Genomic DNA, 24444 nt, shown 5'->3' on the forward strand with positions numbered 1-24444 from the left:
GGTACAGCTTGAGCCCAGTTCCTAGTGGCCGAGGCAGCCCTCCCAGGCTCAGGGCTCCCCTGTTCCCCACCCAGGGCATGGTGCTGGCAGGAGACGACTCCTGCAAGGCCGACTCAGTCTTGCCTACCCTCCGCAAAGAAAGACTCCACCCCAGCCACACCCTGCTGTGGTCCCACTGCCCTCCAGCGCTGCCCCCACCTGCCAGTGGGCACAGGCGAGGACATTCAGGTCCATGTAGGCTGCGTCTCCTGTGTGTGGAATGGTGCCATGACACCATCTCAGGTCTTTTGGGGCCAAACACCCTCTCTGTGGGTTCCAAAGTGACCATATGGCGGGGGCAGGACAGGGCGGGCTTGCCTGGTCCGTGTGTGTGTGTGGGTGCCTGTGTGAAGCTGAGGCAGCAGAGGGCTAGGCCACCTCACAGCTCTCCTGGGTGGGCAGGTGAAGATGTGTGACTGGGGGGTGAAACCAGGGCCGGGCAAGCCATGTTGCGTGTGTGTGGAAGGCTGGTAGGAACAGCACTTTGCCGCCCCAGGTCAGCTGCGCACGGAGGGGCACAGCCCAGGAGCTCCACCGGCCTGCGAGCCAACACTGGGGTGTGGGGGTGGGGTGGGGCTGGTGCCCAGCCCCCCCCGCCCCGGTAGGGGTGTGGGTGTCTGTGGGTGCCCAAGACTACTAATCTATCCCACAGCCCCACCCTGTGACAGTCACCTCAGCAGCTGAGCCTTACAGCCTATGGAACCGGGCACCCTGGGACACTGTAGTGTGTTCTTGGCCACCGATGGAGACTGGTGCCATGAACCTGCTGTGGCATCTCACCAGGAGTCACTGGTTTACTAGAGGGTGTCCAAGTCATGTCGTTAGAAAGGAGAAAGCCCCAGCGGTCTGTCTCCAGGATCCCGGTCCATCTTAGCATCCTGAGCTGGTGAAGGTGGGGGTGCAACCTCGGCAGATGTAGGGGCAGGCCTGGGGGCACAGGTCGAGCCCCACTTCCCCCTCTCACCCCACTTCCTTTTAAACACTACATTTCTCAGCCCAAAGTAAGACATTTACAAAAATAATAAATAATTTTTTAAAAAGAGGAGTCGAGGTATTTTTACAACATACTATGTTGCTTTTGTGGTTTATAATCTCTTTGGATACTTTCTGTCTCTACCTATAGTTTTTAAAAAGTTTCAAGCCAAGTTTTGTTTGTATTTCCTTACAAGACAGCCTCACGGATGGGCCTCCCAGCCAGGGGCTAAGGCTGGCCCCAACCTGCAGTCTCCCCACCCCAGGCCCCCAGCTCTTGCTGGCAGTGCCTTGGATGCGCATCCCTGTCTGACCAGTGGGGAAGGCCAAGGCTAGAGAAGCTGAGTGCTCTCTAAAGTGAGAACAGGGCCAGAACCTGAGCTGCCCTGTGGATGCTGGTGCTGGAGGGCTGGAGGCACAGAGGTGTTGGGGTTTTGGGAGATACCCTCCCTGTTCAGCTGGGACAGTCTGTTCCCACGGCTTAACTCCCCCATCCCCACCCTGCATCTCACTGTGCCCCTGGAACCTCACAGCCTGCCTGCCAAGCAGCCACCTTGGTTTCCTGTCCCTGGGATCCATGTTAGGGACGATGGGGGGCAGGGGAGAGCAGCACACCCTTCAAGGAGGCTGAGAGTAGGCCCTCCTGCAGCTCCTCAAGCTCAGCCTCACCCCACCCCTGCAGCAACCCACTGGCCCTGGGCAACCTTCCCTGGACCTGTGGACCAGCCACCCTCCATACAGCTCCCTCCCCAACAGGACTTGCTGCCCATCCACTGGATGAGAGTTTTACCCCATTGGGTCTGATTCTATTTCTTTGCGACCCCATGGACTAGCCGGCCAGGCTCCTCTGTCTATGGAATTCTCCAGGCAAGAATACTGGAATGGATAGGCATGCTCTTCTCCAGGGGATCTTCCTGAACCAGGGATCAAACTCAGTTCTCCTTTATTACAGGCAGATTCTTTACGGTCTCAGGGAAGGCCCATTTTATTACATTTGCCTCCCAGTCCTTCCAGACCTCCTCTAGGGCCTTTGGGGCGCCAGCCCTGGCACCTAGGGCCCAGGGACCCGCAGTGGCAGCGGGGACAGAGAGCCACACGGCCTAGCAGGTGTTTGGTTCTCCAGGCGTGGGGTACAGGACGAGCACTTAGAGGTCGCCAGGGCTCCCCACGCCCTGGATCTCCCGGCTCTGAGGCCACAGCGCTCCAGGCTCGGATCCTGCCCCCTTTACCTCTCAGCACACGACGGTTTTGCAGTTTTAACGAGCGCACGCTGAGTTTTCCAGGAATACAACCGTCGAGCACACTGAGAAGTTCAATTCATTTTGGAACTCAAACCCCCCCCTCCCGCCGGCAGCACTGGGGGTCGGAGTCCCCGCATGTGAGGACTCCGGCGCGTTCGCGGCTGATGCAGGTTCTGCTGGGACACAGATCCGAGGCCTCAAGTGCCCGTGGTCCCCGAGGCCTTCCTATCCTCCCCTGCGAGGGCAGTGCGTTCCTCAGGCCAGGTCGCGCGGGTGTCCAGAACAGCAGCAGCAAGCGGCGGGAGCCTGGAAGACCTCACCCTAAGGGCGGCTGCGATCGTCGGGCGGGGCCCGGGCTCCGCGCGCGGAAGACTCGGGTGCTGAAGGCGCCTTCAGCGCTTCGAACGCTAGCGCAGCCCTACTACAACTCCCAGGATGCTTTGGGCGCCTGGACTACACCTCCCGGGATGCTCCGCAGCAGGACGGGGCCTGCGCGCGGGGCCAGGGAGGGCGGGGCCGCCGCGCCAGCAGAGAGCGCGGGAAATCCGGAACCCGGGGCGCGACGAGTGCAGGATGAACCTGGAACGCGAGCTTCGCCGTGAGTTCAAAGAAAAGCGCACGAGCGTGGGGGCTGGAGACTGCCCTGGCCCTCCCGGACGGAGAGGCTCAGCGCTCAGGCCTCGTCCCTCTCTCTGCAGAGCTGAGCAAAGCCAAAGCTAAGGCCCAAAGGAGCGGCCAGCTGCGGGAGGAGGCCTCCGTCTGCCACCAGCTAGGGGAGCTCCTGGCCAGCCATGGTGCGTGGGGTGGAGTAGGGGCCGTAGGGCCCTGGGACCGGGAGGACCGGGGGTGGGGGCTTCCTGAGTACCGGCCGGCCTCCATCTCACTGGCCTTGCTGCCCCTGGCCCACTGCCCAGTCTAACTGAAGCCTGTCCCGCCCACCTAGGCTGCTATGCGGAGGCACTGCGAGAGCACCAGCAAGAGCTGCAGCTCCTGGAGACCGCCGACGACCCCCTGGGCTGCGCCGTGGCCCACCGCAAGATCGGAGAGCGGCTGGCGGAGATGGAGGACTACTCGGCTGCCCTGCAGGTGGGCGGAGACCGGCCCTCCCCAACGCTGGCCACAGTCAACTCTCCGTGGTTCGCATCTCCTGGGGGCAGAGCCTGCTGGGTCTCTGTCGTCCAGGCCTCTGGCTGGAGGGAAAAGGGGGACATGGTGCGATGCGGCTTCAGCTTCAGAGAGCCCTGCACCAGCAGTGGTCACCTGGTCCTTGGATGCATGCACCACAGCCTCTCCTGGGAGCATGGCTCCAGAAACCACTGATGAACATGTTCTTGGAGTTGAAATCACCGGGGGCTGGCTGGGAGTGATTTCAGACCCTTTATCCACACAGAACTGCCCTGGCTTCTGTGTTCCCGCATCACCAATGACTCCCAGGCAGTCTCTCCTCGCGTGACTGGCTGGTTAGCATGTGGTGCCACCGTCCCCGCAGGAGTGCTTGGCATAGAGGAAACAATGTGTGTGCAGCCTGGCTTCGGCCTGCACCTGGGGGCTTGGGGGACATGTGGGGCTTGCTTGCAGTGGGGATTGGCTCACAGTGGCCATTCTTCTGTCCCCACAGCACCAGCACCGCTACCTGGAGCTGGCATGTGTCCTCTCCAACCACGTTGAGCAGCAGAGGGCCTGGGCCACCATTGGCCGCACCCACCTGGACATCTATGACCACCACCAGTCCCAGAACGCCTTGCAGCAGGCACAGGATGCTTTTGAGAAAAGCTTGGCTATCCTGGATGAGAAGCTGCAGGGTGACTGCCCTTAGGCCTGGCCCTCCCCCACTTTGGCTTCCTGTACTCTGCAGGGAGAAGAGGCTACAGCCTCCCTGCCCATGTAGCGGGTCCCCTGTCTAGGTTCCTCCCTTTGTGAGTCTGAGACTGGCTCTCAGAACCCCCCCCACCCCACCCCTCACTTTGCAGCCCCGTAAAGCCCATGCTCCGCCTGACTCCTAACCTTGGATCTGGCTGCCTTTGTCCTGTTCCCTTCACTATCTGCAGCAGAACCCCTGGCACGTACAGGGAGAGGCCGCAGACCCCGAATGGGGGTGGGGCACTGAGTGTCTGCAGGGGCGTCTTCCAGGTTCACTGCCCAAGCGAGAGCTGAGTGAGATGAGGACTCGAGTCTACCTCAACCTGGGCCTCACCTGTGAGAGCCTGCAGCAGGTGGCCCTGTGCAATGCCTACTTCAAGAAGAGCATCTTCCTGGCCGAGTAAGGCCCCACCAGGCCCCAGGGGGATCTGGGTTCCTGCCCCTGGAGGAAGTGGCCAGGGCGAGGGCAGCCAGCTGGCTCACCCCTGCGCCCCATCGGTCTCCTGGGAGCAGAGGCTTGGCTTGACTTTGTGGGGCCGGAGCCCTCGGTGGGGTCAGTGGGTGCCTGCTCTGCTGTCCCTGTGCAGGAGCCCCAGGCACCGACAGCCCCGTCCCCCCACAGGCAGAACCACCTGTATGAAGACCTGTTTCGAGCCCGCTACAACCTGGGGGCCATCCACTGGCGGCGGGGGCAGCACTCACAGGCCATGCGCTGTCTGGAAGGGGCGCGGGAGTGCGCGCGTGTCCTGAAGCAGGGCTTCCTGGAGAGCGAGTGCTGCCTGCTGCTCTCGCAGGTGCCCTGGGCTCTGCCCGCGGGTGGGCTTGGACCTTCCGGGGCCTGCGGGCTTACCTTCCTTTGCTCCCTAGGTCCTCCTAGACCTCGGGGATTTCTTGGCTGCCAAGAGAGCCTTGAAGAAGGCCTATCGGCTCGGTTCCCAGAAGCCTTTGCAGAAAGCTTCAGTCTGCCGAACCCTGAAGTATGGTGAGCCTAGGAGGGGACCCCGGGGCTCGACCCCCCAGACAGGGTAGGGAGGGCTCCTTCCTTCAGCAGAGGAGGCCAGAGCATGCGTCCTTGGGGAGGGGGCACCGTTGGGAGGGGCCCATCCCCGCCACTTCCTGTTAGGAGGGGTCTCACTGTTCTCCGAGCTTCCACTCAGCAAGAAGTGTAGGAGGCATGCTGGGTGGTCAGGAGGCTGGTATCTGCTCATAAGCCAACATCTTCACTGGCAGACCCAAGACAAAAGCTGCCCTGCTTAACGGCAGGAGTATGGCTGAGTGGGACTGATAAGTGGCGCCGGTGTACTCCATTGATAAGTAATGGTCACCAGGGTCCCTGCCTGTGTCCCTGCCACAGGCCAGTCCCTGCCCTGTGCTGACCTTAGTTGGTTCTCTTGCTGAGACCCCATGAGGTAGCCCCTCCTACCACCCTCTTATTGGGGGTGAGCAGGGGCTGGGTCTGGTAGGTGCTGGAGCTGGGTCAGGCCTGGCCCGGCCATCCCTGCATAAGGCTCTTTCTGGCAGTGCTGGCAGTGGTCCAGCTGCAGCAGCGACTAGAGGAGTCTGAGGAGAGTGACCCCAAAGTTGCCATGGGCATCTGTGAGCAGCTAGGGGACCTGTTCTCCAAGGCAGGTGACTTTCCCAAGGCCGCTGCAGCCTACCAGAAGCAGGTGTGTGCCAAGCGGGTGTGGCGGATGACAGGGGCTGCAGGGGGTAGCACAGCCCTGGCCTCATGGTGGCTGTCCCCCCAGCTGCACTTTGCGGAGCTGCTCAACAGGCCAGGGCCCGAGCTGGCCGTCATCCACGTGTCCCTGGCTGCCACTCTGGGGGACATGAAGGACCACCGCCAGGCTGTGCACCACTACGAAGCGGAACTGAGGCTGCAGGAGGGCAACCCCCTGGAGGTGAGCAGTCACGGCCCCGTCCTGCCCAAGGCTCCATCGCAGGACCGCCACCCTCGGGGGTGGGCACGGTTGGGGGAGGCTTGCACCCCCAGGGTGGCCACCCGCCATCTCGTGTTTGGGAGCAGGGGCCACAGCCATCAACTTTGTGTTTCTCCAGGAGGCCAAGACCTGGTTGAACATTGCACTGTCCCGTGAGGAGGCTGGTGACACCTACGAGGTGCTGGCGCCGTGCTTCCAGAAGGCTCTTGGCTGTGCCCAGCTGGCTGGGCAGCCCCAGCTGCAGGTGGGGAGTGTCCACCTGCCCACGCTGGGATCCCGCACACAGCATCCCCGGAGCACGACTGTCCGCGGCTCTGTCTTGCCCACGGCCCTGAGCTGGGTGCCCCCTCTCCTCAGAGGCAGATCTTGCGGCACCTCCATGCGGTACAGCTGAGGCTGCAGCCCCAGGAGGCCCCCGGCACCGAAACCAGGCTGCAGGAACTGCAGGTGGCTGGAGACGAGGATGAGAGGGATGGGGAGGACGAGGAGGACGACGATGCTCTGGAGGCCACAGAGCTGGAGCTTTCCGAGAGTGGTGAGGCTGGCTCCCTGGAGCCTGCTTGGGGTGGCTGGGGCCAGCTCACGGGCTTCTGACTCCTGACAAGGGAACAGCTGGGCACCCGGCAGGTGGAAGAGGGACGCCGTCCACTAGGCAGTTGGGTGAGAGAACCCACGGTGGAGAAGCAGGTGCTGGGAGGGCGGGCACCCCAGAGACAGTGGAGCTGGGCTGGCGCATGCGGGTGTCGCGCAGTGGAGGACACCTGCGCCCCACGTCAGCTGCTCTCAGCAAGGGCGGGACCCGGGAAAGAAACAGCAGAGGTCTGGGGCTGGGGGAGACTGACCCACAGGGCAGTCTCAGCTCGGGAGGCCTCGGAGCAGGGACCGGTTCACGTGGGGTGGCGGGCTTGGCTCTGCTACAGAGGACGAAGCCGATGCGTCCCCGCCACTGGAGGAGGATGAGGAGCTACGAGGCTGCCTGGGCCGGCAGAGGGTGAACAAGGTGAGGACTGCGGGCTGAGGACAGCAGCGACGCCCTTCCGTGGTCACTGGTGCCGTCCAGCCCCTCACGCCTCTGCCCCCACCCTGGGCTGTGCCCACAGTGGAGCCGGCGAAACGACGTGGGAGAGACACTGCTGCACCGAGCCTGCATCGAGGGGCGGCTGGGCCGCGTTCAAGACCTTGTGAGGCAGGTAGGCACCTCCTGCAGGCTGGGCCGCACCCAGGACCTGGTGAGGCAGGCAGGCACCGCCCCCGCAGGCTAGGCCGTTTCCCCAGGGAACAGGGCAAGGCTTGAGGGCCAGAGCCAGAACTGGGCACCCTGTGCCTTCTGGTGGTGAGCATTTCTTTCTGCTGTGATCTGGACCAGGCCAGGCTGAGGGGTGCGCCTGTGGTGCTCTTTGCAGGCTTCAGTGCCAGGGAAAGGCTAGGCTGGTGGGGGCACTCGAGGCCAGGCTTCTTCCCATTCTTGGTCACAGGGCCATCCCCTAAACCCTCGGGACTACTGTGGCTGGACACCTCTGCACGAGGCCTGCAACTACGGGCATCTGGGTGAGCATGGAACAGGGTTTCTGGCCTGTGATGGGGAGAGGGAATGTGTCCTTCCCGAGAGAGGGCCTGGGAGCCAGCTCACGCACCTGTCCGCAGACATCGTCCGTTTCCTGCTGGACCACGGGGCTCCGGTGGATGACCCAGGTGGCCAGGGCTGTGACGGCATCACGCCCCTGCATGACGCCCTCACCTGTGGCCACTTTGAGGTGGCTGAGCTGCTCATCGAGCGAGGAGCATCTGTCACCCTCCGCACCAGAAAGGTGAGTGGACGCAGGCCAGGTGGGTGTGGTCAGCGGTGGGTGGAGCTACTGCCACCAGCCCTGCCCAACTGGTACCCCCAGGGCCACAGCCCACTGGAGACGCTGCAGCAGTGGGTGAAGCTGTACGGCAAGGATCTGGACGGTGAGACGCAGGAGAAGGCAGCTGCCATGGGGAGGCTACTCCACGCGGCCTCCTTGGGTCGAGGTAATAAGCAGGGCCTCCTCTGCCCCTGGGGATTCCACTCCTCAGCCTGAGAGTCTTGGGCCCGGTGTGGCGGTCATGTGCCAGGCACTGTCTCACAAGAGATTGCTCTCTCTGCAGCTCCCCACAGCTCCCAGGCTCCACAGACTCTCCCAAGTAACCATCTGTTTGACCCTGAGACCTCTCCTCCCTCAAGTCCTCGCCCAGGAACCCCAGAGGTCTGTGAAGCCAGCACCAGGGTGTCCCAGGGGCTGGCAGTGTCCCCTGTGCCCAGACCTCGGAGGAGCAGGCATAAAGTGGCCAGCAGTAGCAGCTCAGAGGGCGAGGACAACGCCGGCCCATCCCATCCCACCCAGAAGAGGCCCCGGCACGCCGGCCCATCACTGCAGACCAAGGCCTCGGTGCCCAGGCCTGCCAGCGATAGGGAGGCAGCCACAACGAGTGCCAGCTGGGCAGCCTACCGGGTGGCCATGCATGGAGTGGGCAGTGCCCAGACCTGCCGCCTGGGCCCCAGTCCACTGCGAGGGCCCAGTGAGACCCCCATCCCCCAAGCAGCACTCATTCCTAAGGAGAAGTGCTTGGCTGGGGACTGGCTGGAGGAGGACTTCCCGATGAGCTCCGGTCACCGGGGCCGCCGCCCAGCCCACCCCCAGAGCAGTGGGGATGGCGGCAGACGCTGTGCCTCCGGCCCAGGCAACGACACAGCACGCAGGCCCCGGGCCCAGGCCCGGCAGAGCCGGCTGCCCTATCTCGAGAGCCGGAGCACACCGGCCAGAGCAGACAGAGCCGACAGCCCGGCCACAGAGCTCGCATGGAGCCCCGACATCCCCAGGGCCGTGGCACCTGCTGGAGAAAACCCCACAGCAGGCCAGCTCCCGGTGGGTGCTCATGCCTGGGGCAGAGTGCCACCCAAGCTGTGGGAGAGGATGGGCAGGGGCCTGTCTTTCCTGGCTCCAGCCCCTTCTTCCCTGCCCCCACCCCTAGGGTCAGGTCCTGCCCCCTCCCATCCGAGTCCGAGTTCGAGTTCAGGACAACCTCTTCCTCATTCCCGTTCCACACAGGTAGGGTGTCTCCTCCCGGCACCCGGCTCTTTTTGGGGGTGGTGCCCAGGGGCAGTAAAGGGCCCTTGTCGAGATGAGACGTGATGAGAGCCCGCCTGGCCCTATCCCTCGCCTCTGGGGGACTGCTAGCGGGGAGGTGCCAGCAAGCACAGGCTCAGGAAGGCCCCGAATGGTCCGGCAGGCCCTGGGATCCCTAGGAGTGGCCTGGAGGTGCCCCGGTGTGCACGTTGCAGGCAGGCAGAAGGAGAGGGTGGAGTTGGGCACTCCCAGGTGGTAGGGCAGGAACCTGGCCGGGGCCTGTACTCAGCCCGCGCCCGTGCCCACACAGGGAGGCCCACTCCGTGGCCTGGCTGGCTGAGCAGGCCGCCCAGCGTCACTACCAGGCCTCCGGGCTGCTGCCTCGACTCTCCCTGCAAAAAGAGGGGGCGCTGCTGGCCCCTCAGGACCCCATCCCCGACGTGCTGCAGAGCAACGAGGAGGTGAGTGGCCAGAGCCAGGGCCCTGAGCTGGGGGCATCCTACAGGACTGGGGTCGGGGCCGCTCACCGCTGTTGCTTGCCAGGTGTTGGCTGAGGTGACTTCGTGGGACCTCCCCCCGCTGAAGGACCGCTACCGCCGGGCCTGCCAGACCCTGGAGCAAGGTAAGGGTCCAGGCAGCCCTGCAGAGGCCTGGGCAGAGAACTAGACCAGGCCCACGGCCTTCAGTCCCAGGACCCCAGGCATTGACCAGGGTCCCCCACCCCCACACCAAGCCTCAGGGTTGTCTCCCCTACCTAGCGGCCCCCTAGGGTGTAGGTAGTGGGGGCAGGAGGTGGCTCCATCTGGAGGTGGGTCAGCATCACCCACCCTGGCTCTGCAGCATGCCTCGGGGCCCCAGGAGCTGCCCTGGAGCTCACGCTGGAGTGGGGAGCGGGGTGCCGCCTGACTGGCCACGGCTGACTCCCAGGGCAGGACAGGTAGAACCTGTCCTGGTGACACCACGTCCCTCCCCAGGGGAGCACCAGCAGGTGCTGCAGGCCGTGGAGCACCAGGGCTCAGCCCCCACATTCAGCGCCTGCTCCCTGGCACTGTGCCAGGCCCAGCTCACGCCGCTGCTGCGGGCCCTGAAGCTGCACTCGGCACTCCGGGAGCTTCGCCTGGCCGGGAACCGGCTGGGGGATGGGTGTGTTGCTGAGCTGCTGGCCACCCTGGACACCGTGCCTGGCCTGACCCTCCTCGACCTGTCCTCTAACCACCTGGGCCCTGAAGGCCTGCGCCAGCTTGCTGCGGGCCTCCTGGGGCAGACCACCTTGCAGGTAAGAGGTATGGGGAACAGCAGCATCTGAGTGTCCACATCTAGCCCATCCCTGCTGGGGAGGTGCGGTTGAGAGCACTGGCTGGCGCCCAGATCCAGGTGGCAAACACCAGGCCCTCTGGGGGCCCTGTGTCTCCCACAGAACTTGGAAGAGCTGGACTTGAGCATGAACCCCCTCGGGGATGGCTGTGGCCAGGCCCTGGCCTCTGTCCTGCGGGCCTGCCCTGTGCTTTGCACCCTGCACCTCCAGGCCTGTGGCTTTGGCCCCAGCTTCTTCCTGAGCCATCAGGCGACCCTGGGCAGCGCCTTCCAAGGTGAGCTACCGGCACGTCCACTCCCCGGCCCCAGGGATTCAGAGAGCCTCGAACTAGGGCACCAGCTCGGCTCTCGGGAGCATGTGGGTGGACATAGGGGTAGCTTGCCTGGCCTGGGCAGCTCCCCAGGACCCAGACCCAGTCCCAGCTACACTGTAGGCCCATCCCTGTTGCTCCCCAGCTCTGAGCATTCTGTTTGAGGGAGACGATTCTACCCGCAGTCCCAGCACCGAGAGGCAGGAAACTGGGCATCCTCCAGGAGGTTTTCCACGGAGGCCTGAGCTAGGAAGTGGGGCTCAGAGCTGGGAGCATAGCAGAGGGGAGGAGGGGCTGGGACTTGGGTGGTAGATGGAGTGCCCCCACCCACCCCTGCCCCACCATGCGTGGGTGTCCCAGTCTTGGGGCCACCCTGTCATGAGTAGGGACAGGTCGGGTACCCAGAAGTGGTGGGAAGAAACTGAGCTCAGGAGTCTGGTGCTGCCCCCTCCCCAGCATGAGACCCTGGGCCGGAGACCCCAGTGCATAGAACCTCGGAGACAGTGACAGCCTCCCGAGGGTCACGAAGGCTCTGGGCCAAGGCCTGGGGGCAGGAAGGAGCCTGATGGAGGTTCTGGCCTTCATATAGACACCAAGTGCCTGAAGACACTGTCCCTGTCCTACAACGGCCTGGGCCCCACTGCCCTGGGCCAGGTCCTGGGGAGCCTGCCGGCCCACAGTCTCTTGCGCCTGGAGCTGGGCTCTGTGGCCACCGGCAAGAGCGACCTAGGCCTCATGGAGCCCGTGGTTCGCTACCTGAGCCAGGTACGCATTCGAGGGAGCACTAAGCCAGAGGCACCTTGACCCCCAGGACTGGGGGTGGGGGAGCAGAACAGGAGTGGGGAATGCTTTCTATGGACCCGCTTGCCTCGGGTTCCGAGGTCCTGGCCAGCAGGAAAGGCACCTGGGTGGCGCAGGTCTCCTGAGATCACGTTGTGGTGTGCCAAGTATGACCCACTCCTCTGGGTAGAAGCATTTCCTTCTGACCTGCAGACTTGGGGGGACCCTGCCCCCTCTGGCTTCGGGGGTCAGGCAGGCTTCACTCCCATCATTCTCAAGGGATGGGGGCGGTGTCTGGCACCCTGGGTGCAGGGCCTCTACTGGGACGCAAGGAGGGCAGGTGTCCCCCTCCGTTGTCTAGGAAGGCTGTGTCCTGGAGCACCTGAGCGTGTCGGCAAACCACCTGGGTGACAAAGACGTGAGAGCTCTGAGCAGGTAACGCCGCCACTGTCCTGTGGTCTGGTCTCATAGCTGGGCGCCTGGGGAGGCTGGGGCCTCACAACCTGCCTCCCTTGGGCTCTCACATCCCTCTGCTGGGTCCTCTCCTGTCACCCGTGTGCCACGGCCCATGCCAGGGCCACTGCTCCGTGGCCTCAAGCTTCAGTGGCTCTCAGGAGTGTCTGGTGTCACCTGGGGCAGCTTCCCCTCATGACGGAAACTGACCCCCATGTTTCCACCCTGTCTCAGATGTCTCCCTCTCTGCCCCTCACTGGTCTCGCTGGACCTGTCTGCCAACCCTGAGGTCAGCAGTGCTGGCCTGGAGGAGCTCCTGTCTACCCTCCAAAAACGGCCCCAAGGCCTCAGCTTCCTGGGCCTGTCAGGTGAGCTCTGGGTGTGGCGGCCGCAGCTGCCCAACTGCAGCTGGTGACACAGCCCATGCTCGGGGACCTGCCTGAGGCCCAGGTGCCTCCTCTTAAGGGGCCATCCTGCCACTAGCTAGGCTGCAGGGTGGAGCTGGGGCCCCTGGGTGCTCAAGTGGAGGACAGTGCCCAGCATGCCCAGAGGCAGGTGCAACCCTCACCCCCTAAACCACAGGGTGGGAGGAGCGTAGGCCTCTGCCTCCAACCTGGTCAGCCCGACCCTCAAGACCGTGGCTGGGGGACCCACTGCCACAGGGACTTTTTTGTTCCTATTGTCCAGAGGGAGGGAGGGCAGGTCAGCCTAGAGTGGCAATACCTGCCTCCGAGGGACCCTCCTGCTTCTGGCCAGGGTGCCCTGACCGTACCATCTAGGCCTGTGGCCTGACTTAGGTGGTTCAGTGGCCACACCTGTTGCAGGACCCCGTCTTGAGAACAACCCCAGGGAGGTGTATTGGGTGAACTGGGGCATCCTGCTGGGGCTGGGGGCAGGGCAGACCAGACTTAGCCCTCCAGGAGAACCAGGGCTGGGAGTGGGTGTGGCGCAGGAACACCCCTGGGTTCCTCCTGCTGCTCGCCCCCTGCCCCACACGGCCAGGCTGGTTCCTCCAGGAAGAGCCTCCTGAAGGCAGGCTGGTAGGCAACCTACCCCTCACTCAGCTGTTGGACCACTACCCACACATCTGGCTTCCCGGCACCTGCAGGCTCTCACCACTCCCCCTGCTGGGTACTTTGTGGTCTCTGAGGATTGAGCATTGGCAGTTCAGTGTCCTGAGACTCCCAAGAAGCCATGCTAGGTCCATCTTACAGACAGAGACATCATCAGACACTGTCAGAGGCACAGATGTGAACACAGTGTCTCCTATAGCTGACCTCCCTCCTGCCTGACCACTGGCTGTGGGAGGGGTCTGCGGTCCTAGGCAGCCTCTGGGAGAGCACCCTCTATCCCTGAGAATGATCTGGCCTCTTCTGGGCTTTGCTCACGCCCCTCACTGCAGCTGTCGGGGCCTCAGGGGAAGTGCATATCGTCCCTAGGGCAACGCTGGTAAAGAAAAAAGTCCTATGAGACCCGAGGCAATCCCACGGGGCTCCTCCTGTTGCATCCTGCCAGGAGCAGCTCCCCAAGGCTGACTTTTGCCTCCCCTCTGCAGGCTGTGCTGTCCAGGGCCCCCTGGGCCTGGACCTCTGGGACAAGGTTGTGGCGCAGCTGCAGGAGCTGCAGCTGTGCACCAGACGTCTCTCTGCTGAGGACCGGGATGCCCTGCACCAGCTGTTGCCCAGCCAGCTGGGCCCCAGAGTGTGCACCGTGGACCAGGGCCCCAAGCTCTTCTTCAGGCACCTCTAATTGGACAGCCCCATGGTGTGCCCTCCCCAGGCCTCTAATAAAGAAGCCACTGCTGCTTCCACCCCTCTCTGCTGCTGCTCCTTGGAAGGCAAGTGGGAGGTGGAAGGCAGGGTTGTAAAGCTTAGAGCCCACAGGAATTGAGGATGTTACTGGAGCAGGTTCGTCTGCCCAGGAAACAGCAAGCAAAACCCAGAGACAACAAGGTTTGCAGCAGAGGAAGGATTTATGCACAAGGCAGCCAAGTGAGGTGATGGGAGGACAGGTCTCATATTTGCTTCCTCAAAGACGAGGGGCTTGCGACATTACAGTATAAAGAAGCAGGTTGGGGAAATTCCCTGGTGGTCCAGTGATTAGGACTCTGCACTTTCACTGCCAGTGGCCTAGGTTCGATCCCTGGTAGGGGAACTAAGATCCCACAAGCCTCAGTACCCCCCGCAAAAAGCAGGATGATTTTAGGTGTGGGGAGAGAACCTTGGAGGCAGGGAAGAGGTGAGATCATCTGTTCTGCAGAGGCACATCTGAATTACTTCTTCATGGGACACGTTAAAAATGGTAGCACTTAATGGGGTGGAGCTCTGAAGGCAAGAGGTCATTCGCTGGACCCCGGAGCAGGGCCAGTTATAGCGTCGTACAAGCAAGCTTTTGTATCAACAATTAAAGCAAGCTCGATCCATGAAGACAGGTTACAAATGGAGGGCCTGAGGGAAGGGCTACCCACTCCAGTATTCTGGCCCAGAAAATTCCATGGGCTGTACAGTCCGAAGGGCAGCAAACCTTCACACAGTTAACTTGCAGTGTTACTTCAGTTTTTTATATGTGTGTACGCACACGTTATTTTTCAGATTCTTTTCCATGATAGGTTATTACAAGAAACTGAATATAATTCCCCACGCTATACAGTAGGGCCTTGTTTACCGCGGGGTTCTTAAGCGGTAAGACAAGCTCTAAGGTTTCTGTTACCAGTTTCTGTTAACCCTGTGGGGCGGTTTCAAGGGCAGAGCTGGCCGCTTAGAGGCCCTCCAGGGGAACGCAAAGCCACCTGTCCGCACCTACCTTCCCTCCCTCACAAGGATAGACTCACTCAGCCTCAGCCCTCAGGGGCGGGGCGTAGTCGGCGCGCAAGCGCAGACGGCGGGGCCTGGCGCAGGTGTAGCGTGCGCAGGCGCAGGCGGAGGGGCCTGGCGCGCAGGCGCGGGAGCAGACGTCAGGCGCGCCCCGCCCTCGCGCCGTCGCTGGGACCTGCGAGGCGGTCCAGGTACTCCGGGACAGGGACGGGTGGAAAAGGCGGTCTGACCAAAACCCACGGTCTTCGCCACGCCGCGTAGGGTCCTCTGCGTCCCTGCTCCTCGGTCCCCTCTCGGAATTCTGTGTCCCGGGCCCCCGGGTCTCCTGGGTCCGTCCGGGGCTCTGAGGCCGTCTCCCGGGCCTGCGCGTCCGGCGCTCGCTGGGCTTTATCTGGGAGCTCGCCGCCCTGCTCGAGCAGGGTGACGATACTCAGCGTGTGGCCGCGGGCCTCCCCTTTCGTGGCTGCGTGGGGTCCCGCTGTAGGGCCACAGCCGAGCCCCTGATTGTTCCTGGCCGTCCCACCGCCTCACGGTTGCTGAGCGGTCTCCGTGTCCCTGCCCCGCCCCCGCTGCACTCCCTCCGCGCCGGGTCCCGGAGCTCAGCACGGGCTCTCTTCTCGCTACCTTGGTTCACCCTCGGCCGTTTTCTGTGGGGCGCCACCCACCCGCTCAGTACCACAGTCTCAGTCTGCCCGTCCGAGCCTCTCCCCTGACCTCCAGGCGCCTCTGCAGCGTCCTTGGAGCCTGCGGAGCTTCTCAAAGCCCACACGTCCAAACCGTGGTACATCCACCTACTCTCCACACCTACTTTGTTTACCTTCTCCGTGTCAGCTTATCTGACGGTCATGGTGCCTTTGGTCCGAAAATAAGGATATCGTTCTTGAGTGCTTTTTAATTTTTACCCATTTTTAAGTTGTCCGTTGCACCTGGTGGGTCCGTCTCCAAAGCACGTCTGAACCTGGCCCCAGCCACTGCATCAGCTTCTCAAGTGGGCAGGGCTCCTGCTTCCACTGTCTGCTCAGCTCACTGCCCATCAGGGTCCCCGAGGACTTGTCCCCAGTTGTCCAGTGACTCCAGCTCGCTGCACGAGGATAAGCCCAGACTCGTCTTGGCCTGTGAGTGGTGCGTCCTTTGGCAAACCACCCCCCACACACACACATACCCGCACCCACCCCACCCCCCACCCCCACCTCTGTCATCCCCTGGACTGTCCTCATTCAGAAAGTTCACCCCAACCCCCATTGGTCTGCTCCTCCAAATTTATCCTTGTGCGAAGACATACTCGGGATTGTCTTTTAAGAGGTTGTGTCGTGTGTTCTCTTCCCCAGGTCACTCCTCCAGTGGCTGCAGCATCTTCCTCTCTCTCCCGGTCACCTGACTCAGAGCTGGCAGGATGTTTCACGGGATCCCAGCCACTCCTGGCATAGGAGGCAAGTATGGCCCATGCTGGGCCCAGGGACCCAGAGCGTGGAGGCTTTCAACTTGCAGAGGCCAGGGGTTGCCGGCAGGCTTTAAGGTCCGACACAACAAGGTCCCAGGGGGTAGCCAGGGGCCTAAAGACCTCCTCCAAGTGAGGTCAGCTGGATGCATAGATGACAGCTATAGTGTGGTGGGACTTCAGGGTGTCTCAAGTATCCCAGAGTCCCCAAGCCAGGGGAATGATTGCAAAGCATGTGACAGACATTGTGTGCCCACAACCACATCATAAGCAAGTTGTGGTCACTCAGCTGTGGGGCAGTAGCTGAGCAACAGGGGTGGAATGGAGCACCTGGGCCTGGCATGCAGCCCCTGGACCCAGAGGCCTGTGCTCTGGTCGGGTCCCCTTGGAGACTGAGGGAGGCGGGGTCTGAAGTTCCTGGGGCCAGGGTGGTGGCCAGGCTCTCTGGGGTGACTTTCCACTCTGCCTGTTCTGTCGCAGCCCCTGGAAACAAGCCGGAGCTGTATGAGGTGAGTGGTGGGCACCCTCCTGGCCACGTCAACTGTGGTTCTTATCTACGTGGTCCTCTCTGGGGCCCCGCAGCCTCACTGGTGCTGCTGGCCGACCCTCCGCCCGGTCTCCCGACAGGAAGTGAAGCTGTACAAGAACGCCCGTGAGCGGGAGAAGTGAGTCCAGCCCCCATGCTGCCTGCCTCCCTCACCATGGGGGTCTTCCCAGGGAAACAGGTCCCCAGAAGCCTCTGCTCGGGGTAGGGTGAGGAGGTGGCCAGACCAGGAGCTCCGCCTCAGTGGCACCAAGGCAGGGCTGGCAGGTGTGCTCAGGCCCTCGGCTTCCTGCCTGGGCAGCCGTGCCTGAAGTCTGCGCCCCCTCAGGTACGACAACATGGCAGAGCTGTTTGCAGTGGTGAAGACGATGCAGGCCTTGGAGAAGGCGTACATCAAGGACTGCGTCACCCCCAACGAGTGAGAGCCCACCTCCCTGCACCACTGGCCCACCCTCTGAAGCTCAGCTCTGGCCTCCGGGGCCAGGTGCTCAGTGGGGAGGGAGAGTGGGCAGTCCGGGGGCAGTGCCCGCATGGGCGTGACTGCACCCAGCTTTCTCCAGGGTTCTGCCCCCGCTCCACTCCCTGGGGCTTCATTGGTGAGAACACTTCGAAGGGTAGCTGGGGGCTCGGGCAGTCAGTCCATGGGGAGCCACTGGCCAGGCCTGGCAGCCCGGAGGTATGTGGGGCCTTTGTCTAGCGCGTTTGCGCCCTGCAGCAGCACTGTGAGCTGTCCATGTAGGGGCACTGCCAACACAGCCCAGGAAACAGGCTTAGGAACCTGGCTGGGACCTGCGGGGCCAACTTGCAAAGTCCAGGCTGGTCCTCTGTGGCAGCCATGTTTTGGGCATAACACCCCCACTGCACCCCCTGCACCTTTCAAAGCTTCATGAGAAAGCCTCTGCCCTCATGGCCGGTCTCTGGCCCTTCACGTCTTGTCCATGCGAGCTGCCCCATGTCTGGAAGGGCAGAGGATAAGCAGAAGGGACCCAGAGGCGCTGGCCTGGCACAGCCAGCAGCAGCCTGGCCTCTTCCTCCAGGTACACCGCAGCCTGCTCCCGACTCCTGGTCCAGTATAAGGCGGCCTTCCGGCAGGTCCAGGGCTCAGAAATCAGCTCCATTGATGAATTCTGCCGCAAGTTTCGCGTGAGTGAGCGACTCCTTCACCCCGAGGGACGCGGGCAGGTGTAGGGGCCCAGGGCTGCGGCCGGGCTGCCCTGTGAGGGCCAGCCATGATCCCTCCCTTAGCTGGACTGCCCGCTGGCCATGGAGAGGATCAAGGAGGACCGGCCCATCACCATCAAGGACGACAAAGGCAACCTGAACCGCTGCATCGCCGACGTGGTCTCGGTGCGGGCCCTGTGCACATGAGCCGAACCGGCGGGGGGTCCTCCAGGGCGGGGGCTGGGGGTCCGCTCCAAGGCCCCGCCCCGCCACAGGCCTATGTGGGACGTGTCCTGCATTCCCACCCAGTAGCCCTCTGGCTGCAGGAATGGGTGCAGGGGTAGGCCCATGTGACCCTCCAGCTAAGGCGAGCAAGGGGCGGGGTGGGGCGGCCCCAGGCCCCTCTTTACAGAGGAACCAGGGTGTCGGGGTTCTGAGCTGGGGGTCCGGGAAATCACACGCACACACACTCGCTCCCAGCTCTTTATCACAGTGATGGACAAGCTGCGCCTGGAGATCCGAGCCATGGATGAGGTGCGGCCCTGGGCAGGGAGAAGGGGGGTGCATTCTAAGGAGCCAGGCTCAGGGGGGCGGGTCTTAGCGGGCGCTGTTCCCTTAGATCCAGCCTGACCTGCGGGAGCTGATGGAGACCATGCACCGCATGAGCCACCTGCCCCCGGACTTCGAGGGCCGCCAGACAGTCAGCCAGTGGTGAGTGCCTGTCGCTTGCCAGGGCCCCCAACCCTACCCACCCCCAACCCCTAGCCCCAGCCCCCTCCCCTGCGCACACGCCACCTGGGTCTATAGCTACACACACACACACATGCATGCACGCACGCTTTGGCCCCATAGTCCCTCCACACACACATATATACATACACAAACACACATATATACAAACACACACACACACTGCAGCCCCATAGCTCTCCCTGTCCACCACTGCACACACACAGAAGCGCTATAGCCCTCCCCCCCAGACAGAGCCCCTCCAAGCCCCATAGCCTTACACACACACACCCCAGCCCCACAGCCCTCCCCCTCCACCACCACACACACACAGGCACTGCACCCTGTGCCCTGCAGGCTGCAGACCCTGAGTGGCATGTCGGCCTCAGACGAGCTGGATGACTCCCAGGTGCGCCAGATGCTCTTCGACCTGGAGTCGGCCTACAATGCCTTCAACCGCTTCCTACACGCCTGAGCCCTGGCCCCCCAGGCCCGCCTTCCGCCATGGTTCCTGCTTCCCCGGACACCTGCTTTCCACGACCACCCGTCTGTATCTGTTCATGGCGTCTGGAGTCCCCTCTTCCTAATAAAGCTGTTTTCTGATCTCTCTGCTGCTGAGGGCACTTCTCCCCCTCCAGCCCTTCCCTGTCTGTCCTCTCAGCCCTGGGAGCAGGCATTGGCCTCCCTGGTGGGCACAGTCTGACAAGCAGGCAGGGGTGACTAAATCTGCCGGCCACAGCCACCCCCAGTCTGAGAGCAGGAGGCTGTGCTGCCTGGGCTTGGTGGTCTGGCCACAGCCCCACCAACATCTCCGGCCCTGGAGACGGGCAGCTGGGGCAGGCTTACGCCTTTGCAGCAGGACCTGTCCTCGCGCAGGGCTCACTGGAGTCCCAGCTGACAGCTGCCAAGGGCAGTCCTGACCCAGGAGCAGAGCCAGTGGACAGTTCAGAACCCTTGGACTGGCTTCGCCCAAAGCCTGGTGGGAAGCACCCCCTGCTCCCTGTGCCCGCTCCAGGACCTCGGGCCCGTGCTGTTCACATCCGCTCCCTTCAGGCAGACAGCAGTAAACCAGAGACCAAGGCTCTGGGTGCCAAGGTGGGTTAGTCTCAGCAGCTATGGTGTTGGGACGAGGGACAAGCCAGTTTCACTGTAACATTTTCTTAGTGGTGGTTCTTTGTATCTGGCTTCTAAAGGCAACAAGGTAAAGTGTGGTGTTTCGAGGGGGCAGTGAGGAGGTGCGCTTATGGACTCAGCAAGAGCAGAGGATGACGGGAATGAGCGGGATTGCTAGAAAAGGAGGAGAGGGGTGCAGGAAGACAGATGAGGTGGGGACTGGCCAGTGAAGGCTTAGGATTATACCCAGGAGTCCTGGATGCCAGTGAGGCTCTCAGAGCTGTGTATGTGTGTTGGGGGGAGCAGAGTTCACACGTATGTGTGTGTGTCTCTGTGTGAGAGCAGGGTGGCAGCTGGGGGCTGACGTCAGTGTGGACTGTGCTGTGTGTGGTGCCCACAGTCGCTGCTGCTGGTCCAGAGACAGCAGTGGGGAGAGAACTCAGGAATTGCACTCGGGCTTGAGTCTTGGGAGGCCCGAGGCTCCTTTGGCCTTCGGGGCTCCTCCCAGTGACCTTGAGGGAGTGGGTGGGGCTTAGCCCCAAAGCCCTGCTGTCTAGGGAGGTCAAGGGGCAGAGGGCCAGGGAGGGTCCTTGGGGTCTCATTGCCTCCACCCACCCATCTCCAGAACCCTTCTCACAGGCGCCCACTACTCCTGCCACCTCCACCTACCATTCTGGATTCTGAAAACTCGAGAGACCTCTACACCCCCTGAGGGAGTTCAGGGTGGAGTGAGGCACTCTGTGCTCCAGGGAATCTGGTGGGACTGGTCTTTAGATAGTTGGATGTTTTTATGAATAGATTTTATTATCTCAATCCTTGCATCTCCTCCCATCTAGAGAAGCACTAAATATTTCCCTTCCTGGTGACATCAGATCCTCATGACTAACAAAAAACCTTTTGTGAAATGAGTGCTTCATGGTATTGGACTCCCCCTTCGCCAAAACCTTATATATTGACTTTCCCCCACTGCCACTTTGGAGCAGTTTCTCAGAGCTGAGATGCTGCCTCCTGGGCTGCAGTCCTCATTTTGATCCAAATAAAACTTAACTCACAGCTCTTAAGTTGTACATGTTTGTTTTTTTTTTTTTTTTAAGTCAACAGACTGCATCCCTGCTTCCCTGTCCATCACCAACTCCCAGAGTTTACGCAAACTCATGTCCATTGAGTTGGTGATGCCATCCAACCATCTCATCCTCCGTCGTCTCCTTCTCCAACCACCTTCAATCTTTCCCAGCATTAGGGTCTTTTCCGATGAGTCAGTCCATCTCATCAGGTGGCCAAAGTATTGGAATTTCAGCTTCAGATGAATATTCAGCACTGATTTCCTTTAGGATGGACTGGTTGGATCTCCTTGCAGTCCAAGGGACTCTCAAGAGTCTTCTCCAAAACCACAGTTCAAAAGCATCAATTCGGCGCTCAGCTTTCTTTGTAGTCCAACTCTCACATCCATACATGACTACTGGAAAAACCATAGCTTTGACTAAATGGACCTTTGTTGGCAAAGTAATGTCTCTGCTTTTTAATATCCTGTCTAGTTTGGTCATAACTTCTTCCAAGGACTAAGTGTCTTTTAATTTAATGGCTGCAGTCACCATCTGCAGTGAGTTTGGACCCCCAAAAAATAAAGTCTGCCACTGAAATAAAGTCTGTCACTGTTTCCCCATCTATTTGCCATGAAGAGATGGGACCGGATGCTATGATCTTACTTTGAGCAACTGTTGAGCTTTAAGCCAACTTTTTCACTGTCCTCTTTGACTTTCATCAAGAGGCTCTTTAGTTCTTCACTTTCTGCCATAAGGGCGGTGTTATCTGCATATCTGAGGTTATTGATATTTCTCCCAGCAATCTTGATTCCAGCTTGTGCTTCCTCCAGCCCAGCGTTTCTCATGATGTACTCCATGTAAGTTAAACAAGCAGGGTGTCAATAGACAGCCATGACGTACTGCTTTTCCTATTTGGAACCAGTCTGTTGTTCCATGTCCAGTTCTAACTGTTGCTTCCTGACCTGCATACAGATTTCTCAAGAGGCAGGTCAGGTGGTCTGGTATTCCCATCTCTTTCAGACTTTTCCACAGTTTGTTGTGCTCCACACAGTCAAAGGCTTTGGCATAGTCAATGAAGCAGAAGTAGATGTTTTTCTGGAACTCTCTTGCTTTTTCAATGATTCAGCAGATGTTAGCAATCTGATCTCCAGTTCCTCTACATTTTCTAAATCCAGCTTGAACATCTGGAAGTTCATGGTTCACATATTGTTGAAGCCTGGCTTGGAGAATTTTGAACATTACTTTACTAGGGTGTGAGATGAGTGCAATTGTGCAGTAGTTTGAGCATTCTTTGGAGAAGAAAAAGGCAACCGACTCCAGTATTCTGGCCTGCAGAATTCCATGGACTGTATAGTCGGGGTTGCAAAGAGTCGGACACGACCGAGCAACTTTCACTCACTCACTCACTTGAGCATTCTTTGGCATTACCTTTCTTTGGGATTGGAATGAAAACTGACCTTTTCCAGTCCTGTGGCCACTGCTGAGTTTTCCAAATTTGCTGGCATATTAAGTGCAGCAGTTTCACAGCATCATCTTTCAGGATTTGAAACAGCTCAACTGGAATTCCATCACCTCCACTAGCTTTGTTCGTAGTGAAGCCTCCTAAGGCCCACTTGACTTCACATTCCAGGATGTCTGGCTCTGGATCACACCATCATGATTATCTGGGTCATGAAGATCTTTTTTGTGCAGTAGTTCTGTGTATTCTTGCCACCTCTTCTTAATGTTTTCTGCTACTGTTAGGTCCATAGCATTTCTGTCCTTTATTGAGCCCATCTTTGCATGAAATGTCCCCTTGATATCTCTAATTTTCTTGAAGAAATCTCTAGTCTTTCCCATTCTATTGTTTTCCTCTATTTCTTTGCACTAGTCACTGAGGAAGGCTTTCTTTTTTCACCTTGCTGTTCTTTGGAACTCTGCATGCAAATGGGTATATCTATCCTTTTCTCCTTTACTTTTTGCTTCTCTTCTTTTCACAGATATTTTTAAGGCCTCCTCAGACAGCCATTTTGCTATTTTGCATTTCTTTTTCTTGGGGATGGTCTTGATCCCTCTCTCCTGTACAATGTCACGAACCTCCATCCATAGTTCATCAGGCACTCTATCAGATCTAGTCCCTTAAATCTACTTCTCACTTCCACTGTAAAATCGTAAGGGATTTGATTTAGGTCATACCTGAATTGTCTAGTGGTTTTCCCCAGTTTCTTCATTTTAAGTCTGAATTTGACAATAAGGAGTTGATGATCTGAGCCACAGTCAGCTCCTGGTCTTGTTAACATAGGAACCTGGAATGTTAGGTCCATGAATCATGCAAATTGAAAGTGCTCAAATGAGATGGCAAGAGTGAACGTTGACATTTTAGGAAGCAGCGAACTAAAATGCACTGGAATGGGTGAATTTAACTCAGATGACCATTAGATCTACTACTGTGGGCAAGAATCCCTTAGAAGAAATGGAGTAGCCATCATAGACAATTCAAGATTCCAAAATGCAGTACTTGCATGCAATCTCAAAAATGACAGAATGTTCTGTTTCCAAGGAAAACCATTCAATATCACAGTGATCCAAGTCTATGCCCCAACCAGTAACGCTGAAGAAGCTGAAGTTGAACGGTTCTATGAAGATCTACAAGACCTTTTAGAACTAACACCCCCAAAAGATGTCCTTTTCATTATTGGGGTCTGGAATGCAAAAGTAGGAAGTCAAGAAACACCTGGAGTAACAGGCAAATTTGGCCTTGGAGTACAGAAAGAAGCAGGGCAAAGGCTAATAAAGTTTTGCCAAGAGAACGCACTGGTCATAGCAAACACCCTCTTCCAACAACACAAGGGAAGACTCCACACATGGACATCACTAGATGGTCAACACTGAAATCAGATTGATTATATTCTTTGCAGCCAAAAATGGAGAATGATGATCCAGACCACATTTTAAAAATGTCTAGAGCCATTTTATCTCCATCCAGGGATGGGCTCTAGGGCTGCTGTGAATATCATGCAGTGAACAACGGCATCTGGTGCTTTCTGGATGGGCTGATGCAGGAGGGATCTGGGGGACTGCCCAGCACTGGGGGTGGACAGGCACGTGTGCAGGGAAGCTGCTGACATGCTCTGGCAGAACTGGGCTAGGAAGGCAGGGCTGGGGCAAACATGAAGCAGGGAAACGTGGGCCCACACAGAGGGGCGCTGAGACCCGGGGGCCTGCCAGTGGGGTCAGGCCTGCACACCGGACCTGGGGGGCTGACCAGACGTCTGCGCTGAGACCTCTTCCCTGAAGCTCTCCAGGCCCGAAGAGTGCAGGATGAGGTGGCTCAGCTCCGGCCGGCCCAATGGCCGTGGCAAGGTGGGATAGGAAAAGGGACAGTTTGACCCATGGACTTCACAACTGTGTGAGGGGGCCCTGAATCTTTCCAGCTTCCTTCCTAATTGACCCAGGGGTCCAGGAACCCTCAGGCTCTTTCCAAGTCCGCCACTTCCCCATACCCCATCAAAGCCCACCAAGGTCACCCTGCAGTGAGGGAGGGGCAGGACTGTGCCTGAACTCAGCCCATGGCTCCTGCTTGGCCAGGTGCCCTGCCCCGGGCAGCAGGGGACGCTGGGACAGA

General features: G+C 59.9%; 2 protein-coding genes across 3 annotated transcripts; both read left to right on the forward strand.

Moving 5' to 3' along the window:
- Nucleotides 1-2779: 2779 nt before the first annotated feature.
- Nucleotides 2780-13748, forward strand: TONSL (tonsoku like, DNA repair protein). The gene is given in 26 exon segments (XM_068983947.1): nt 2780-2850; nt 2951-3046; nt 3196-3338; nt 3871-4054; nt 4383-4512; nt 4735-4906; nt 4980-5094; nt 5634-5779; nt 5861-6013; nt 6171-6296; nt 6410-6587; nt 6973-7052; nt 7153-7242; nt 7528-7600; nt 7697-7860; nt 7942-8065; nt 8183-8940; nt 9047-9130; nt 9456-9602; nt 9685-9763; nt 10116-10417; nt 10559-10730; nt 11356-11531; nt 11908-11981; nt 12234-12367; nt 13555-13748. Coding segments are annotated over 26 exon segments (4119 nt in total). The 5' UTR covers nt 2780-2825.
- Nucleotides 13749-14935: 1187 nt separating this feature from the next.
- Nucleotides 14936-19718, forward strand: VPS28 (VPS28 subunit of ESCRT-I). Of its 2 annotated transcripts, none has more exons than XM_068983671.1 (11): nt 14936-15003; nt 15726-15934; nt 16141-16242; nt 16731-16759; nt 16878-16915; nt 17123-17212; nt 17832-17937; nt 18040-18141; nt 18436-18489; nt 18575-18666; nt 19042-19718. In XM_068983671.1, exons 3-11 carry the CDS (start codon nt 16206-16208, stop codon nt 19157-19159), a joined length of 666 nt encoding a protein of 221 aa, XP_068839772.1. In that variant the 5' UTR covers nt 14936-15003; nt 15726-15934; nt 16141-16205; the 3' UTR covers nt 19160-19718. The 2 variants fall into 2 exon arrangements, with proteins under 2 accessions (XP_068839772.1, XP_068839771.1); XM_068983670.1 differs by having other exon boundaries at nt 15726-15927.
- The last annotated feature ends 4726 nt before the right edge of the window (nt 19719-24444 follow it).

This window comes from Capricornis sumatraensis, chromosome 11 (assembly GCF_032405125.1).
Source record: "Capricornis sumatraensis isolate serow.1 chromosome 11, serow.2, whole genome shotgun sequence".
Classification (NCBI taxonomy): domain Eukaryota; kingdom Metazoa; phylum Chordata; class Mammalia; order Artiodactyla; family Bovidae; genus Capricornis; species Capricornis sumatraensis.

Bases quoted from the DNA above. Each gene is read 5' to 3' on its own strand.
- VPS28 (XM_068983671.1), top strand. From the start codon at position 16,206: ATGTTTCACGGGATCCCAGCCACTCCTGGCATAGGAG. The intron at 16,916-17,122 runs GTGAGTCCAGCC...GCGCCCCCTCAG, and splicing joins AACGCCCGTGAGCGGGAGAA to GTACGACAACATGGCAGAGC. The intron at 17,213-17,831 runs GTGAGAGCCCAC...CTCTTCCTCCAG, and splicing joins GACTGCGTCACCCCCAACGA to GTACACCGCAGCCTGCTCCC.